The 19,204-nt window shown below is 36.9% G+C and overlaps 1 protein-coding gene across 1 annotated transcript in view; it reads right to left on the bottom strand.

Moving 5' to 3' along the window:
- FSTL5 (follistatin like 5) overlaps positions 1-19,204 on the bottom strand; it is a 736,076-nt gene that overhangs the window by 204,991 nt on the left and 511,881 nt on the right. The window contains exon 7 of the mRNA XM_007529584.3: positions 16,242-16,408. Within this exon, the coding sequence (XP_007529646.1) occupies positions 16,242-16,408 (167 nt within the window). The remainder of the gene's footprint in view (positions 1-16,241; positions 16,409-19,204) is intronic.

Here is a 19,204-nt window from a genome sequence, read left to right as displayed (position 1 = left end):
AATCCTAGCATTGCCCCCTTCAACCAATCCTGGCCCTACACGTCACCCCTGGTTGTCGCCCAATAAAAAGCCCCCTCACCCTCCTCCCTCTCTCTCTGGGCTCTCAGCTCTCCCTCTCTGAGGTCTCGCTCCCTGCTCTCCCCCCGTGGTCGGCCATTGCCGGCTGGCTCCACGTGGTCTGTCCAAACCCCCCCATCCTATAATAAAGATTTGTGTACCCCTTTGCTCTGCACGTCCGCTCTCTTCTCCGCGGTGCAGCCCGACACCAGACCACCACAACAACAAGGGAAAGAGAAAGATAGACACCTGCAGACCTGCTTCACCACTTGTGAAGTGTCCCTTACCCCTTGCAGATGGGGATCTGGGGTGCTTGTGCATGGTACTATGTGCACTTACCTGGTATGCCACCACCCGGCCTATGGGACCACATGTTTACCTCTATATCCAGCCTTGTCTTCTACCTCAAATTACTAAAAAATACTTCCTGAACAAGGGAGTAGGGCAACTATAGAGTGTACATATCATATAATGCACAAGGATCTTGTTCAAGCTCCTGGTTTCCATGTGTGTGTCTGGGGGTGGGGTCAATCAGAAGTAGTGAAGTAGGAGTTGTGGTAGCACAGCGGGTTAAGCCCAGGTGGCGCAAAGCACACGGACCAGTGTAAGGATCCTGGCTGGAGCCCCTGGCTCCCCACCTGCAGCGTAGTCGCTTCACAAGCAGTGAAGCAGGTCTGCAGGTGTCTATCTTTCTCTCTCCTCTCTGTCTTCCCCTCCTAGCTCCATTTCTCTCTGTCCTAACCAACAATGATGACAATAGTAACTACAACAATAAAATAACAGGGCAACAAAAGGAATAAATAAATAAAAATTTTTTTTAAACTAGTGAAGCAGTGTTGTAGGTGTTGCTTTCTCCCTATGTCTCCTTCCTTCTCATTTTTCCCCTGAACCTATCCAAACTAAATAAAAGTAAATTTAAATAATTAAATCAATAATAACATTTCCTAACACAAACCTTATCAGTAACATCAAGACAAAGTTTGAATGAGGGTCGTATCTTGATCAGAATTAGCATTTTTTTTGGCTCCCCAAGTTACACGAGTATAAATTTTAATGTGAATCAAGTTTGTGCCAGAAAGACAGAGGAGTCTGGCTCCTGGTCAAAAAGTTAAGTGTGATCTTTCAAGCTGGATCACAGGAAGTTACAAAGGCTTTACCTGGCAGAACTCACGCAGCAATGTGGCCTTCTTCACATTGAGACTTGGTGTTCAGCCAATGCGCTTCTATCTCTGAAGCTATTTCCCAGAATCAGGGTTGCTTTTACTTTCTCTATTTTTGCAAAGCCAATTTTCTCCATTAGAAAGTGTTCTTATCAGGATCCTATGTGGAAGTTTTTCCTCAGGCATCTCTGCTGAGGACTCACTGGGAAAAGAGGGGCTCTTGAAGACATGTTTCCCTATTCAGACCCAATATCTTTCAACTCCTAGTCCTTATCCTTCCCTGCCTCCCTTTTCCTATATCCATCAAGACTTCAGGATTCTTTTATATAGTATCTTTTGGCAGTGAGGCAATGGCCTTGATTTTGACTTCTGATTCATCATGACTAAGTTGATTAACATGACCCAAGGCTAATATCATTTTATGGTGGGAAAATGGAGCAGTGGAACAGTCGGTATTGTCTTTAACTTAACCTAACTTACATTTTCACATAACATAACTAAAGGCTTATAGTTTCCTTTCATTTTGACTTGTGTCAATTTGTTACTAGTACACTGCACAGCTCTACTCTCCCCAGATGAGCTCAGGCCTTAATTATTGACCTTCTTTGAGCCTTTCTTGTTATCAAAACTCGGGTAGCAATGCTTTTCTCATCTTAAGTATAACAGATGGTATAAGTGGGTTTCATAGGACAAAACTGACACTCAGTGATGAAAATCTCAAAACCATAGTTATAATAGGAAAGGTAGAATATTACCAGAATGTGCTCAGTGACTGGACATATAAGTCATTCTTGCACTTTTGTTAAGTTTTTATAAGGATGGATAATCTTTTTTCTTCAAGTGACACATATTTTCAATAAAATGCCCTTGGATCACTTCACAGTCAACATATTTATACATAAGCCACATCCTAATCCCAGCAGGAAACCAATTTACAAAGTCCCTCTACTTTTAAAAAAAAATAATAATAATTTTTTAAATTTATCATTAGATAGAGATAGAGAGACTGGGAGGCGAGTGAGAAATAGAGAGGGAGAGAGACAAGAGAGACACCTGCAGCCCTGATTCACCACTTGTGAATCTTTCCCCCTGCAGGAGGGGACCAGGGGCTCAAACCCAGGTCCTTCACACTATAGTGTGTGTGCTTAACCAGGTGTGCCATGCCTGGCCCTGTCCCTCTATTTTTATCACTGGTTTTAACATGCTTTGAGTTACTAAAGCTCAAAAGTTTGAATTATAATTTTGTTCCTGATTCTCTCATATCTTGACAGAACACTGCACTTCTGTTGACAGTCATGTGTACTTATGAAAGAAAGAAATTCTTATGGGCTATTTAAACCTGCTCTCTTAATAGAAATCTGATACAGAATACTATCCATCTTGTTGTTAAAATTCGGCGGCTCTAGCTGGCCGGGCTGGCTTCACGAGCGGGTAACAGAGATGAACAGAGACATACGGCTGAGCAGGGAAGCTGTATTTCTTTATTCAGGAACGATTCATAAACTAAACCAAACTAATCACCAAACAGAACTCTGCTGTCTCTGCGGCGGCGCAAGCACTCTCTCTTACTCTCGAACTCAGGAACCCTCTCCAACTCTCGAACTCTGGAACTCTGGCGGGGTTCCTAGGGGCGGGGCCAAGCAGGCCCGCAAAACTAACTGGACTGATCCAATTCTCTTGGCGGGGGAGAACTACCCAATGTAAAGCATACAACACCTTCTAATGCCTAAGGTCTCCATAACAGATTTGTTCAATCAACAGACAAGCATAACTTAAGCAAATGAATTCCAAACAGGTCAAGTCAATAATTCACCAGTTCATTCCATATTTATTCTTCTCATTCCAGTTTATCTCACTTAACCTGATTCCTTCACAGGGAAATGAAAGATTGTACCATGTGTCAACAACTGTATTGTAATCCATTGACCTCCCAATGAAGAAAGTAAAATATGGGGTGGAGGGTAGATAGCATAATGGTTATGCAAACAGACTCATGCCTGAGGATTCAGAGTCCCAGGCTTAATCTCCTACAAGCCAGAACTGAACAGTGCTCTGGTAAAAAAAAAAAAAAAGAAAAAGAAAAAAAGAAAGGAAGAAAGTAAAATATGTATTTATCAGCCTCACTCAGATACAGCTCAGTAATGATTTATATGCTATGGAATATATCTCTTTAAAATATTATATTATTCGACCATTCTATAGTACTTTGTATAGCCTACTAAGTGAATTTCTGTCAAAAAATACATTTTATGTACTATTAAGAGCCTCAGATATAAAAATTAATATACACTTTCTTTTTTCAGTAGAGTATTTCATACTTTTATAAAATATTCATTGGAATGATACTTTCTATTTCTAATCTCTTTAAAAGTTTACTTTTTCATCCCTTTGATTAATAAAATATTCAGATATAATAGGAAACACTATTAGCAAAAGAGCAAGGGAATTTAAAGTGAAAAGAAATAGAACAAATGTTTGTATGAGAGAGGAAAATTGAATCCTATTAAATTTTTTATGATTCACCTAGTGTTAGTTTAAAGATTAATTTTCATTTAACACAATTTTTTTCACCATTCTATAAAGGAAGTTGCTGAAGTGTTTTTATTTTTTCCCAGACAAATAAGCCTGTGATTTTTAGAGAGGCCTCATGTCTCACTAGCATATTGTTCCCTAGGAATTTATACAGCAATGGTTTTCTGTTGCATGGATATATCTTCATTGGGCCAATAATTATATTAAGATCTATAAATGTTAAAAACAGCCAATATCCTTCCATTACAAAATCAGAAGAAGAAAAAAAAAAGGTGTTTCTAATACTTAATTTTACTACCAAAATATATAGATAGTAACTTCCTATTTCAGCTGAATTGCAGAAAGAAAAATGCATGTCTTCACAAGATACCATGAAGAAAAAGGAGGTGGAACATCTGGCTGAACACACATGTTACAATGCACAATGACCCAGGTTCTATCCCCCAGTCCCCACCTTCCAGGGAAAAGCTTTTTGTGTGGTGAAGCAGGGCTATGTCTCTCTCCCTCTCTATCACTCTATTCCCTCTCGATTTCTGGCTGTCTATCCAATAAATAAATGTAGATTAAAATATTAATTATAGAAAGCCTAGATATATGATCACAAAAGCATTGTAGAAGTATATTTTTAGAAATTAAAATCAAACTTTCATCCAAGTTATTTATTAATCTCATTGATGTAGTAATCAGAAAGTGGTGAAGCTAATTAAAAACTCATTTGTATAAAGGAGAGTTACGTAACACTGGAAAGTACACTGAAATAAGTTTGCTAATTTAAACACAAATCTGGTTAATTTCCTATGAGACAATAAAGATTAGCATTTTTGAATTCACTTTCTTACAGAAAAGAACTAATAACTTGTTTCCTTCATTCCTTCCTTTTTTCCTTCCTTCCTTCCTTCCTTTTTTTTTTTTTTCCCCCAGAGCAATGCTTAGTGCTGGTTTATGGTGGTGCTGGGGACTGAACCTGAACCTGAACCTGAACCTGAACCTGAACCTGAACCTTTGGAGCCTCAGGCATGAGAGTCTCTTTGTATAACTATTAAGCTATCTACCCCTGCCCTGAGAATTCTTTGTTTCATCGGACAGCATGTATAAAAATTTACATGTGGAGGGCCAGGTGGTAGCACAGCAAGTTAAGCGCACATGGTGCAAAGTGAAAGGAACAGCTTAAGGATACCAGTTTGAGCCCTTGGCTCCCCACCTGCAGGAGGGTCGCTTAACAGGCAGTGAAGCAGGTCTGCAGGTGTCTTTCTCTACCCCACCCTGTCTTCTTCCAGTCTTCTCTCAATTTCTCTTTCCTATCCAATGACATTAATAACAAAACAACCACAGCAATAAACAACAAGGGCAACAAAAGGGAAAAAATAGCCTCCGGAAGCAGTGGATTCATAATGCAGGCACCGAGCCCAGCAATAACTCTAGAGGGAAAAATTAATTAATTAAAATTTACTTGTGCACAGACACAAAATCAGTACCATGACAAGATTTTAATAGGCTATGAGGTGTATTCTCATAGAATAAAATATCCCTTTAGTATGAATGTTAAAAAACACTTCAATATAACTTAGTTCACTGTACACCACCAAGATAAGCCAGAGATTATCAGTGCACTCTCTCTCTCACTCTTGTTCTCTCTCTCATTATAGTAAATAAAATAATAAAATGTAGTAATAGATGTTTGCAAATAAGTTTATTTTGTTTTTCCTCTTAAAATAATTTGTTCTGGCATTCTCAATATACATTACATAGAAGACTGTCTTATTTTTAGCGTTCACTATTATTCTTGCCATAAATTAAATTTACATCTAAAATCTCTTATGTCAGAGATTTTTGTAAGTGATTCCTTTTTTATACATTATTGCTACATGTAGAAAGTAGTGTATGGATAATTTCACTATTTTCTATTCTATACATTTATACACAAATGCAAATATTTCTGGAAGTTTTTCATATTACATTACTAAATGTAAAGCAGCTGATTGTGTGTGTGTGTGTGTGTGTGTGTGTGTGTGTGTTTGTGTGTGTGCCTTTGACTTGTGAGGCTTTGAAAATAAAAAGGAAAGAGAGAGACAGGCTAGGAGTATGGCTTGACCTGTCAATGCCCATGTTCAGCAGAAAAGCAATTAAAGAAACCAGACCTTCCACCTTCTGCACCCCATAATGATCCTGGGTCCACACTCCAAGAAGATAAAGAACAGGAAAGCTTTCAAGGGAGGGAATAGGATACAGAGTTCTGGTGGTGGGAATTATGTGGAGTTGTTCTTCTCCTAACCTATGATCTTGTTAGTATATCCATTTGATAAATAAAAATTTTAAAAAGAAAATAAATAATTGGTAAAGTATAGGTAAATAATTTAAATATATGCTTTAGCAGGAGGTATCTTTTCTTTTTCTGTCTTTTTAATAAAATTATTAGTGATTTAATATTGTTTTACAAAATTTAAAGATAACAGGGGTATAGTTGTGTGCCATTCCAGCACCAGAGTTCTGAGTCCCCATTCCCTCCATTAGAAACTGCAGTGGTTTTTCCAAGGTCACATATAAGGGTTGACTTATTTTTATAAATAGATAAATAGATAGATAGATAGATAGAGGGAGAGAGAGAGAGTGATATCTCTTATAGTTATTGCCTTTGCATTTAGTCAAATGCCTAGAAAGGTATAGCAGCTCGATCAATATTTGCTGAATGCACAAAGATTAAACAATAATCAAATATATGTTTTCTCTCATCTTTTTTTGTTCAACTTATTGCACATGATAGGAGATTAAAGTGAAGCTGCAGGAAAAAAATCAATGTGTTTAATGAGAAATGTTATTAAAGAAATTGGATCTAGAAAATATTGAGCTATGCTAGGCTTAAATGATTGATTGCCAATAAACAGGAGTTGATTGATAATCCTGTATGTGACTACAGTAAGTAAATAAAATCTCTTATAAGGCCTTAAATATAAAAACTCCATAAATCACACCAAAAACTGCATAACTGCAAATATAAGAGGTATCACTATCTCATTTGATATGTGAGCATTTAAAATGTATTGATACTCTAATATGTCAGTACGGTGCCAACATATCAGAAAACTGGATGGATAAAAGTTTTTTGGTCAGTTTCTAGTACACACACACACACACGGTAATGATATTAAAGTTTATTATGATACAATGTGCCAGTTATGGAAAAGTAAGCAAAAGGAAGTGAAACCTATATATTAATACTTAGTGACTTTTTAAAGAAACACTGACTATTAGAAGATGAAACTGACAAGGGAATTTTCCTCGAGAGAGAAGTATATGTTTGAAAATCATAGTGAGGTACAGAGATAGCATAATGGTCATGCAAGAAACTCCCAAAGTGCAGGCTCCAAAGTTGCAGGCTCAATCGCTAGCACCACCATAAACAAGAGCTGAGCAGTGATCCGATCTTGATCTCTCTCTCTCTCTCTCTCTCTCTCATTGAAGTAAATAAACAAATAGAAAAAGAGTGGTACTGAAATGCGTGCAGCCTAGAATGTCGCTAGATATGACCATGGACATATATTAAATATGAACAGACATGGGCCCTGGGTCAGATCAGTGGGGTGTTTTATAGTTAATTATGTTTACATAATTTCCTCATATTTGGGAGCTACTCCCTGCCCCAATCCAGCTTTCTGCTCCTATTCTCAACTCTGCCATCATCTTCCCATATAATACTTTTAGCTCACCTGCATGGTAGCTATCAAGCTATCATCAGGCAAAAATTACTAGTCATGAGCCCTTGGGACATACCTAAAATAGACTTCCTAGCTTCTTCCCACACAAAGACACTCACTTTCCTCTGCTCTAGTCTTACCTTTAGGTTTCTGTTTATTAAACAATTTGTCCTGCCTTATATCTTACCGCCTTTCATCCACAAAGTTGCAGATGCTACCCATTATTATGTCATCCTGACTTTCCTGGGCAGATGAACTCACCAATATATCCAGAAACCTCACCTCTCCAGAGCCCTATCCAACTAGGAAAAGACAGAAACAGGCTGGGGGTATGGATCAACCTGCCAATGTCCATGTTCAGTTGAGAAGCAATTACAGAAGCCAGACCCTCCACCTTCTGTACCCCATAAAGAATTTTGGTCCATACTGCCAGAGGGATAAAGACTAGGGAAGCTTCCAGTGAATGGGATGTACTACAAAACTCTGATGGTGGGAACTATATGGAATTTTACCCGTTATCTTACAATCTTGTTAATCATTATTAAACCACTAATGAAAATAGAAACTCATAGTAGAACAATCAAAGAACAGCTAGTTCGTTGGGGAGTTTGTAGTGAATATAGAGCTAGTAAGAGACTTATTTGAGAACTAAGTTTTCTGGAGCAATCAAAATAATTCTTATATTTTATTTTTTCCTAAAAGTTAGATGAAGCCAATGAAGGATTTCAAAGGGAAGAGCAAAATTTCAAATGTAAGTATTATGTCATTCAGACTTTAATATGAAGTAGAGATTTAAAGTGAAGGAACAGGGGTCAGGTGGTGGTGCACTTGCTAAAGTGAACACTTTACAGTGCTCAAGGACCCAAGTTCAAGTCCTCATTCTCCATTTGCAAGGAGGAAGCTTCATGAGTAGTGAAACAGCACTGCAGGTATGTTCTTCTCTCTCCCCTTTTATATCCTTATTCCCTCTCAATTTCTTTCTGTTTTTATTATAAATAAATAAATAAACAAACACCTTGAAGTGACAGTTTCAGAAACAAGTCCTGGGAACTAAATATCATAGGAATTTCATTCCTCAATTTGAAGTTCAGCATAAATTCAGAAATATTCCTATCAAAATTGATATAAAATTCTATAATAAGTAATTTAATAGCTTATGAAATCCAGAATATATGAACATTTCATTGTGTTTTCACGTTACCTGTCAGAGCTAGTTTTGCTAGATATGTACTAGCAATCAGAGCATTAAAAAAAAAATCTAGTAATAGCACAGACTACCAAACCTGTACTCGCATTCTTTGAATGTAATAATTCAATATTTATTATCTATTAGTGTTTTTTTCCAACAAGAACCTTTCATTTAAATAAAGGTCATCTGTATATAATAAGTATTACTTCATATCGCAGACAGAGAGATCTTAAAGGTGATCAGAAGCACCTAAATTTATCCTGCTAAATGCAAGACAAAAATAAAGTGGAATAATTAAGAAGAGCCCTATGAGCAAAACAAAACCATCAAGAAAATTAACTCAAGACTGGCATAGCTACTGAGGGAAGAAAAATGTTGCTCAGAATACAGAGGATAGCCTATATAATCTTAAATGACCCTGTATAGAAAGGTAGAGATTGCTCTATTGTTCCTTTGTAGCAAAAGTCTGATATTCCTAAGCTAAATGATTGTATTTACTATTCTCCTCAGTGCACTTATTGCTATTATTGTACATTAGTGACCTATAAACAGTTGTGGGACTTCGAGGAGTGGGTGCCATTTATCTTTCACCTGCTTTGTATGACTGTAGCTCTAGATTACAGATGGATGCAATAGGCTGGTGGCTGGAGTTTTAACAGCCCTTTTGAACCCTAACATAACCTTGGAGACGAAAGCCCTGCTTTTAGAAAAGCAAATAATAAGATACAGGATTGGGTTCCAGATGCGTACATACAAAGCAATCAAGTCAGCTGTGTCCTATATATTTTATGAAAGAATAAATTCTTGCACCTGAAGCCCACTGTTTTCTCCTACCTCTACACAAATACTAACACAGATTACATAGATATAGTAAAAAAAAAATCACAGAATCAACACATAAAATTAGAAGAAAAAAAAAGAATATATTGAAAATGAGTATGAGAAACTAGGGGAAAAGTCAATAGACCACCAGGTTCCAGATGCTAGCAGGATGCGACCAGCCTTCCCTGGACAGACAACCCCACCAATGTGCCTTAGAGCTCCATTACCCCAGAGCCCTCCCCTACTAGGGAAAGAGAGAGATAGGCTGGGAGTATGGATTGACCTGTCAACTCCCATGTTCAGCGGGGAAGCAATTACAGAAGCCAGACCTCCCACCTTCTGTATCCCATAATGACCTTGGGTCCATATTCTCAGAGGGTTAAAGAATAGGAAAGTTATCAGGGGAGGGGATGGGATACACAGTTCTGGTGGTGGGAATTGTGCGAAGCTGTACCCCTCTTATCCTATGGTTTAGTCAATGTTTCCTTTTTATAAATAAAAACTTAAAAAAAAATTGACTACAGAGCTTCACACTTGGCAAGTTGATTGTTCTACCAATTTAACTATCTTCTGTCCTCTGGGAATCCTAGTCTATACTACATATAACCTTAACAGCAATATTTAAAGACAGGATTTATGTAATAGGGATATAATGATAATAGGGATATGATCATCATGGTTACTAAGGCTGTACTGAATGAAAATATGTATGTTCCAATTTCCATGTCTATGACTGGATAAAAATTGGTCTCAGCATTTCTTATGATTTCCAAAACTTCATACTATATGTATCCTAACATCAAATGTCTATTATTTTAGAAAGATTAAACATGTCTGTATTCCATGAACCATGTTGTGTCTGTGTTATCATCAATTTATAGATAAGGAATGGAACACAGGGAATCAAATAATTTGCTTAAGGGGTACAGCACACCCAAGACCTTAAATTTTAAATGGGATCCATTTTGAGTTCCCAGGAAACGTTTCAAATCACTGTTTCATACTGTCTCTGGCAGTTCAGTGGTGTTCTCCATTCATTTGGTGTGATACAGAAAATGAGCAAAATGAGACACTGCAAATACCATTTGATCAATCAGTCCCACACCTGTATTAAATTTACTTGAAATATGTAGGTTCCAGAGTTATTTAGGATATATTTTCCAAAGAACAGGAGAAAAAAAAAACATGGGTGCGGGGCTGGGTAGTGGCACACCTGGTTGAGCACACATGTTACAATGTGCAAGGACCCAGGTTTGAGCCTCTAGTCCCCATCTGCAGGGGGAAAGCTTTGCAAGTGGAGAAGCAGGGCTGCAGGTATCTCTCTCCTCTCTCCCTTTCTATCCCCCTCTACCCTCTCTATTTCTGGCTGTCTCTATTCAATAAATGAATAAAAATAATTAAATGTTTTGAAAAGATAGAATGTATCTGTTCCATATAACCAATTAAACATGATCTAGAGTTACTTAAGTCAAGTAAATATCCAATGTTCCTTATTATTATCAGAATGTATTCATATAATGATTTTTGTAGATAAATAGCAAATTTTAAACAACATCTACTAAAGAATGAGAAGGAATATGAAAACTTGTCATGGTGCCCTTTGACATGAAAGGCAGTTGCAATTTAAACTACATGTGTTAAGGGTGGCGTTCCTGGTTACGCACACATGTTACAATACACAAGGACCCAGGTCCCCACCTACGGGGGAAATCTTTGCAAGTGGTGAAGCAGTGCTGCAGGTGTCTCTCTATCACTCTCCTTCACTACTTCCCCCTTCCCTCTCAATTTCTAGCTGTCTCTAACAAATAAATAAAAATAATTATAAGTATTAAAAAAGAAAAATAAATAAACTACATAGCTTAATGAAATTATATCTGCATTTCTGAAAACATACTAACAAGACGTAAACATTGACTCACATGTGAGCTTGTAAAAAAAATCTTATCAACAATTAATACTGTATTTTTTCATAGTATGACCATCTCTGTCTTTCACCATAGCAGAAATTCATTGTTAATGACAAAAGATAATTTTTGCATGTTTTTTTAAATTTTTTTAAATTTACTTTTATTATTGGGTAGAGACACAGAGAAATTGATGGGGTAGAGGGAGACATAGAGGAAAAGAGGCAGAGAGATACCTGCAGCCCTGTTTCACCACTTGTAAAGTTTTCCCCCTGCAGGTGGGAACCAGGGGCTTGAACCTGGGTCCTTGTGCACTATAGTGCATGCGCTTAACCAGGCGCGCCACCACCTGGCCCCTGCTTGTTTATTTTTGCCACTAGTATTATTACTGGCATTTGGTGCTGTACAAAGAATCCACTGCACCTGAGGGAAAGAGAAAGAGAGACACCTGTAGCACTACTTCAAACCCATGAAGCTTTGCCCCTGGTAGGCAGGGACCAGGAGCTTTCACATGGTGACATATGTGCTAACACAGGTGTGCCGTTACTAAATCCCTACTTCTTAATGTATTAAATCTAAAAATAAAAGGTATTGAACAAAAATTATTAAGGCAAACAACAGAACCATTCTAGCTAGTCTGACATGGAAATGAACAGAGATAGTTGAAGCTCATAGAAATCTTGAGGTACAGTGTCAATTATAGCAAATGAGTATTCAGTGCAAGGCACTGATTGAGACAGAGAGAAGATCACTGACAGTACTGGCCAACAACAGTTTTTATTTTGTTGTCCTTGAATACAAAACTCTGCTCCCACAACAAACACTGGAAAGATGAATGGGACTGGGGATTCTAGAAAGGACCCCCATTTCTTTTCTTATGAAATTAGGGCTTAATCTTTTATTAAAAGATTGATTAATATATCAACAATATATCATTGATATATTGTTCCCTAACTTCAAGGAAAGTTATCTGCATTTGATTATTGCTGTTCATCTTGAGAGGGAAAGTCACAGCACTGAGAGGCTGGGTGGTGACATCTAAGTAGTATACACACACACAAGGAGACTATATTATAGGCATGGAGGAACAGAATCAAAGTCCCCACATTAATGGAGTAGTGATTCTGGTGTCTCTCCTCTCTCTCATTCTTTCCGTATCTACTGTTTAAAAGGGGGGGAGTAGGAATTGGGTAGTAGCGCAGCAAGTTAAGCACAGGTGGTGCAAAGTGCAAGGACCAGCTTAAAGATCAAGGTTCAAGCCCCTGGTTCCCCACCTGCAGAGGAAGTTGCTTCACAAGCGGTGAAGCAGGTCTGCAGGTGTCTCTCTTTATCTCCCCCTCTCTGTCTTCCCCTTCTCTCTCTGTTTCTCTCTGTCCTATCCAACAACGACAACAACAATAATAGCTACAATAATAAAACAACAAGGACAACAAAAGGGAATAAATAAATATTTTTTTAAAAGGGGGATGGTCTCCATGAGTAGTGCAGTCAGTGTTCATGTACCAAACCCCATAAATAATCCTGATGGCAAAAAATTAATTAATTAATTAGGGCATTGTTTTATTCAAAATCTGTTCCAAATTTACTGGTAATCAGAAAACATATGTCCACGACATATGTCCATTGCCAGATGTCCACTACAGACATGGTTGATTATTTTCTCTCTCTCTCTCTACTGCAATATTCACCATGTAAATAAGATAGTAAATATATATATATTTGTATATGTATGTATATATTTATATAGTATAATTATTAAACATAATATGCTTATTCTATAAATATACATGTATATCTACATATTCTTATTATCTTATATAAATAAAGCATGATATTATTTAGATAGATGTGCTTAAGTGTCTTATTTGCATGGTGAATATTTTTATAGCCTTTATGAAGCAACAAATATAAAACAAAAGAGTAAATGGTGTTTTATAACATTCATTTCATATTTTAATTATTCTGGTAAATGATTTTAAATGAATTTTTATGATTTGAGAGCTGATGCCCTGGTACTTAAATGAAAACAGCTGGGGTGTATAAGGAAAATGAGTAAATATTTCTCTTTCAAAAGTATGCTTATATAATATCTGAAGTTTGGTTTAAAAACCTGGCAGTTGTGTGCTTACTGTAAATTATTGTTATGAATGGTACTATAAATGGTACTATAAATTATGAATGCCAGTGGCCCTTCCTTAAATATGGCCCAAAATGAAACTGAAGCATTCTAATGTTTGATTTCTAATTCTCCAAATATATCTGCAAGATGAAATATATATTTTAAATGACCAAACAGAAATCAATTTATTGATGCCAAAATTCATCTTATTTCCATGTATTTTTTTCAGAAAACTAACTGACGTATAGCCATGTTTTCCTAGGTATTACAAAACTTCTAAGTCAGTGTGAAGTTAGGAAATAATCAGAGTAATTTTCAAGATATATGCTCAAGAATATTTCGACTTTTCCGAGCTTTCCACACAATATTTTTCATAGTGGATTCTTCCTCATTTTTTAAACAAGCATGGATGTTTAAGTTTTTCAATCCAAAGCATCTTCAAATACATGATGTTCTTTAAAATGACAGCAAAAAACTTGGAAGGAACTATACCGATCTGAAGCTCAGATTAGAACAGAATGTGAGCATAACAACCCACAGAGCAAATCCAAGGTGAGTCTTCAACATACCTGAGATTACAGCTCTTATATGAAACAATATTCTTGTTTTCTGGGAAAACTAAACATGATTTCCCATACACTTAGTGAGGAATACTCTTAAGGTGCAAATGCATTTAGAAAAAATATTACTGAATTAAAGAGTTAGCTCAGAGGTAGTAGAGGGCATGCTTTGAAGACATGAGGTCTTGGGTACTAGCCCAGTACTGAAATTAACTAATCAATTAAAAACAAGAATATCAAATTACAAAACAAAAATTTGTGGTTTCATGATTTTAATTCATTTTTAGGCAGTAAACAAAAGTATTAATAAAATAAAATATAGCTTGTGAGGACAGATAGCATAATGATTATGCAAAGAGATTCTCATGTCTGAGGCTCCAAAGTTCTAGGTTCAATTTGCGCACCCCCAAAGCCAGAGCTAATTAGTGATCAGCACTCTGGTAGAAATAAAAAAAAAAAGAAAGGAAGGAAGGAAGGAAGAAAAAAGAAAATAAAAGAGAAATAGTAACAACCCTGTAGGTCTATGTTTTAAGAGTTCTCAATTGAAAACCAAAAATATGGGGAGTGGGTGGTGAGGTAGGGGTCCTGGTAGCATTCTTGATTAATCATTATAATTCACTAGAATCTGTGCAAAGGAGGTAATGAAACTCTCAAATCAATATGGCAAATAATGCCCCTACTTCATTTCCACAGACATACCATAACACATAGTTCTGCAATTTTTTCACTTTGCAATGATTTCCATCTTAGGAAGATGTTTCCCTTCCAGTGCTCATATTAAACAGCATGGAAGGATCTGAGGAATATTCTGGAGTTAGTTCTGTATTTGTTTCACTTGAGGAACTGTATACTCAAGTGAACCAAGTTAAGATTCTGAATCTCTAGGAATGTACCTGAGTGACTATACATGTTCATTTAACATAGGAACAGAACCATTACATTTGCTTGATAATTATGTATTGCTCGTGATATACTCTGAAGTATTTGAAGCAAAAAAAGAGTTTAACATTTCACAAGTTACAGACTGCTGTTCGATCATAATAGCCAATACATGGAGATTAAATTTTACTAATTGTAGAAATTCTGACAATTAGATCTTCTGGCATAAGTTGATGTTATATCCTCCAATGCAGTTACCTAACTTGCTTTAGCAAACACACAAAAGCTGTTGAATAGAGAGTTGGGTGGTAGCGCAGTGGGTTAAGCATACATGGCGCAAAGCACAAGGACCTGCATCAGGTTCAAGCCCCTGGCTCCCCACCTACAGGGGAGTCACTTCACGAGCGGTGAAGCAGGTCTTCAGGTGTCTATCTTTCTCTCCCCTTCTCTGTCTTCTGCTCCTCTCTACATTTCTCTCTGTCCTATACAACAACAACAATAATAACTACAACAACAATAAAAAAGAACAAGGGCAACAAAAGGGAAAACAAATATATAAATTTAAAAGAAAACAGCTGTTGAATAATTTTTTGAATAATTTCAAATGACCTGTAGTGCACTCTAGATCAGAAGATGATATGACAATGCCTCATCAGCTCTTTATTTTTTAATTTTTTTATTTATAAATAGGAAACATTGACAAAACCATAGGATAAGAGGGGTACAACTTCGCACAATTCCCACCACCAGAACTCTATATCCCATCCCCTCCCCTGATAGTTTTCCTATTCTTTAACCCTCTGGGAGTATGGACCCAAGATCATTGTGGGATGCAGAAGGTGGGAGGTCTGGCTTCTGTAATTACTTCCCTGCTGAACATGGGCCTGGATCCATACTTCCAGCCTGTCCCTCTCTTTCCCTAGTGGGGAAGGGCTCTGGGAAAGCGGAGCTCCAAGGTACATTGGTGGGGTTTTCTGTCCAGGGAAGTTTTTTTTTTTTTTTAATCTCTCTATTTATTTAGGAGAGCAACTGAGTGAGGAGGGGGAAATAGAGAGGCTGAGGAGAGATGCAGCACTATCTCACTGTTCATGAAGCTTCTCCCCTGCAGGTATGGACCTCAGGCTTGAACCTGCATCCTTGTGCACTGCAATGTGTACATTCTACCACTTGTGCCACTTCCCACCCCACCCGGTAGGTAATTCCTTTCTATTATGCAATTCCTTTCTATTATGCAATTAACATTCTTTAAACCCTTTAGACTACACAGGTCTACAGTAAAACCATGTGAAATATACAAATTACAAACCATATAAAGTTGTGTACTCACATTGATGTCTTCCAAGTCTAAATTATTCAGAATGATATTATTCCTTTTCCAAATGATAGGGGGTCTTAGGGCACCCTGAACAGCACAGCTCAGAACAGCACTCTGCCCCACAGTTGCTGCTGTGATGCTGAGTTTCTGATCTTCAGGCAGACTCAACTGGATAACCCCTGTGAAGATAAAGTGCCAGCAGGGTTAAAGTTGTGTGAGGTTAACTAGTATAACATTTCTGAATACTAGTCACTAAAGCTTTTAATTTGAATAAAATGAAAAAAAAATCCTCATGATGAAATGAATAAAAAAAAGAGTAGTAGATTGTTTCCAATGAAAGGTCAGAATGATATTTCAATTTAATTGATTGACAAGCATCCTCATGAGGCACAGAACTATTAAACATGAAATGAATATCAGAAGGAGAGTTATAAACCTGGCAGATTGCACCCAAAAGAGAGATAAATTACTGAACTGCCCAATCGACATGTAGTATGTCATCAACATTGAAATAAAAATGATGTTGTTTATTCACTGATAGATTTATATTGTAGGTGAGGTGAGATCATTGCCGGCTGGCTTCAGAGAACACTAGCAGAGCTGAATGGATAAAATGCACTGTTATGCTGGGAGACGTAAATTGACTCTAAAAGAATAAGGTTTGCTTGGGAAGCTGAGGAGGAAAAACATAGATGTTCACCAACCAAATAGCAATTAAGTGAAATTCTCTCCACTGGCTTTATTGAATAGTGTTGGGGCCGTACAGTGATTTTTTGATTCTTCAGAATGAAAGTTAAAATATTTTATCAGAAATCATTGATCATACTTTTAGTAATTATTTCAAGGCAGAAAGTAATATCTGTAGTCTATATTTGGCTTTTCCTTTTGGAAAAAGACAAACAATCCTTAGCAATATTAGAAGTTAGTGATTCTGTTATTATCTATAATTGAGAGAGATGACTGGGACAATCATAAATGCTCACTTCCAAACTCTCATCTAGATGAAAACAGTCATTTAGTTTTCAGCTGATGTCCACAAACACTCTAATTGTTCTAATCAGTGAGTGAATTTTGCATTCGGACTTTACTCAATTATATCAGAAGAATTACTAGTCACTACCATAACTATAATTTCCTCACAGTTATGCATAAGACTTTCATGCCTGAGGTTCTGAAATCCCAGGTTCAGTCTCGAGTACCGCCATAAGCCAAAGGTGAATAGGTCTTTGTTAAGAAGGGGGTGGGGGGAGACTTAGACCAGCTAGGCACAGGCAAAGTCTGAGATTCATAGGCAGTGATTAATGCTATCATATTTAAAACTCTGAAGAATAAAGAGATTAATAAAAGCAATAGCACCATGTAAAGTATCACAGAACTATTAATACTTTTTCATTATTTCAATTTCAATTTCTAATTTCTCATAGTAATTTGAGAAATAATAGAACACCTGGTTCTAAAAAACAGTATGTTAGCATTAACAACTCTGACATTTAGCAGTACAATGGCTACTAAGTCACTTTGAAGTCATCACTAACTCCTGCATCTGTATTGGGTCTCAGGCCATTCAAATTAGCTGTGCTTTTGGTAATTAGACATTATAAAGCAAATTAGATCATATGAACAACTTAGAAAAAGTATTGAGATTAAGCATAATATTCTGTGAATTCCTTCCTAAAGTAGAATTTCTTGAAAGATAATAGAATTATAAGTAAGAAATTAATATTTATACAGGGAATGTCAGAAGGCATGAACCTTTTCTTTAGTTTGGAGATTAGATTTTTAAAAAATATTATTGCTATTTTTATTTTATTTTTTTATTTCTTTATTGGGGGATTAGTGGTTTACAGTCGACAGTAAAATACAATCGTTTGTACATGTGTAACATTTCCACATGACAATACAATCCCCACTAGGTCCTCCTCTGCCATCATGTTCCAGAACATGAGTCCCCCAGCACCTTTTACTTTGGTGCAGGACACCAACTCCATGTTTATCCATCTCTCTCTTCCCTTCTCTCTTTCTTTGCTGTTTTATTTTCTTGTCTCTTTCTTCTCTTTTCTCCTTTCCTTCATTCTTTCTCCTCCCTTTGCCTCCCCTCCCCTCCCCTCCCCTCCCCTCCTCTCCTTTCCTCTCTTTTCTTTTTTAGATATAGACAGAGAGAGTGAAAGTGACCACTGAAGCTTTCTTCTTTTCTTTTTTTAAAATTTTTATATCTATTTATTTATTTATTCTCTTTCTGTTTCCCTTGTTGTCTTGTTGTAGTTATTATTATTGTTGATGTTGTCGTTGTTGGATAGGACAGAGAGAAATGGAGAGAGGAGGGGAAGACAGAGAGGGGGAGAGAAAGGTAGACACCTGCAGACCCGATTCACTGCCTGTAAAGCGACTCCCCTGCAGGTGGGGAGCCAGGGGGCTTGAACTGGGATCCTTATGCGGGTCCTTGCGCTTTGCACCACTTGCGCTTAACCCGCTGTGCTACCGCCTGACTTCCAGGTTTCTTCTTTTCTACTGTGTGGCAGAGGCTGATCTCAAACCTATGTCACACACATGGCAAAGTAGCACACTATCTAAGTGAGCTATTTCACTGACCTCCTTCACTAATTTTTCTGAGAGTTATTAATCCGAAGTTTTAACCTCACAGTATCACAAATGTTAAGTATATTTTGTGTTTTTTTAATTTCATCAAAGTGCTTTAATGATGAATAAAGTGCATGCACGTAAGTTGTATTAATTTTAAAACTGTATACCAAAAAAAGGTGATGGTGTCTAGAAATGCAATAGCAATAAAAAAATGACAAGGGATTCTTTATAATGTATTTTAGGCTAATTTTAACATCTACTAATACAAGCTGATTGTTCCCTAAGTTAGTGATGTAGATGGATGGTAAATAGATGGTAGGTGATAAGTAGAAAGATGAGAAAGAGATTAATAGAGAGATATGGATAGATAAGTAATATTGTTAGTTTAGTACATG

This window comes from Erinaceus europaeus, chromosome 19 (genome assembly GCF_950295315.1).
Source record: "Erinaceus europaeus chromosome 19, mEriEur2.1, whole genome shotgun sequence".
Classification (NCBI taxonomy): Eukaryota; Metazoa; Chordata; class Mammalia; order Eulipotyphla; family Erinaceidae; genus Erinaceus; species Erinaceus europaeus.
The sequence above is the reverse complement of the archived record's forward strand: the minus strand, read 5'-3'. Positions and strand labels throughout refer to the sequence as shown.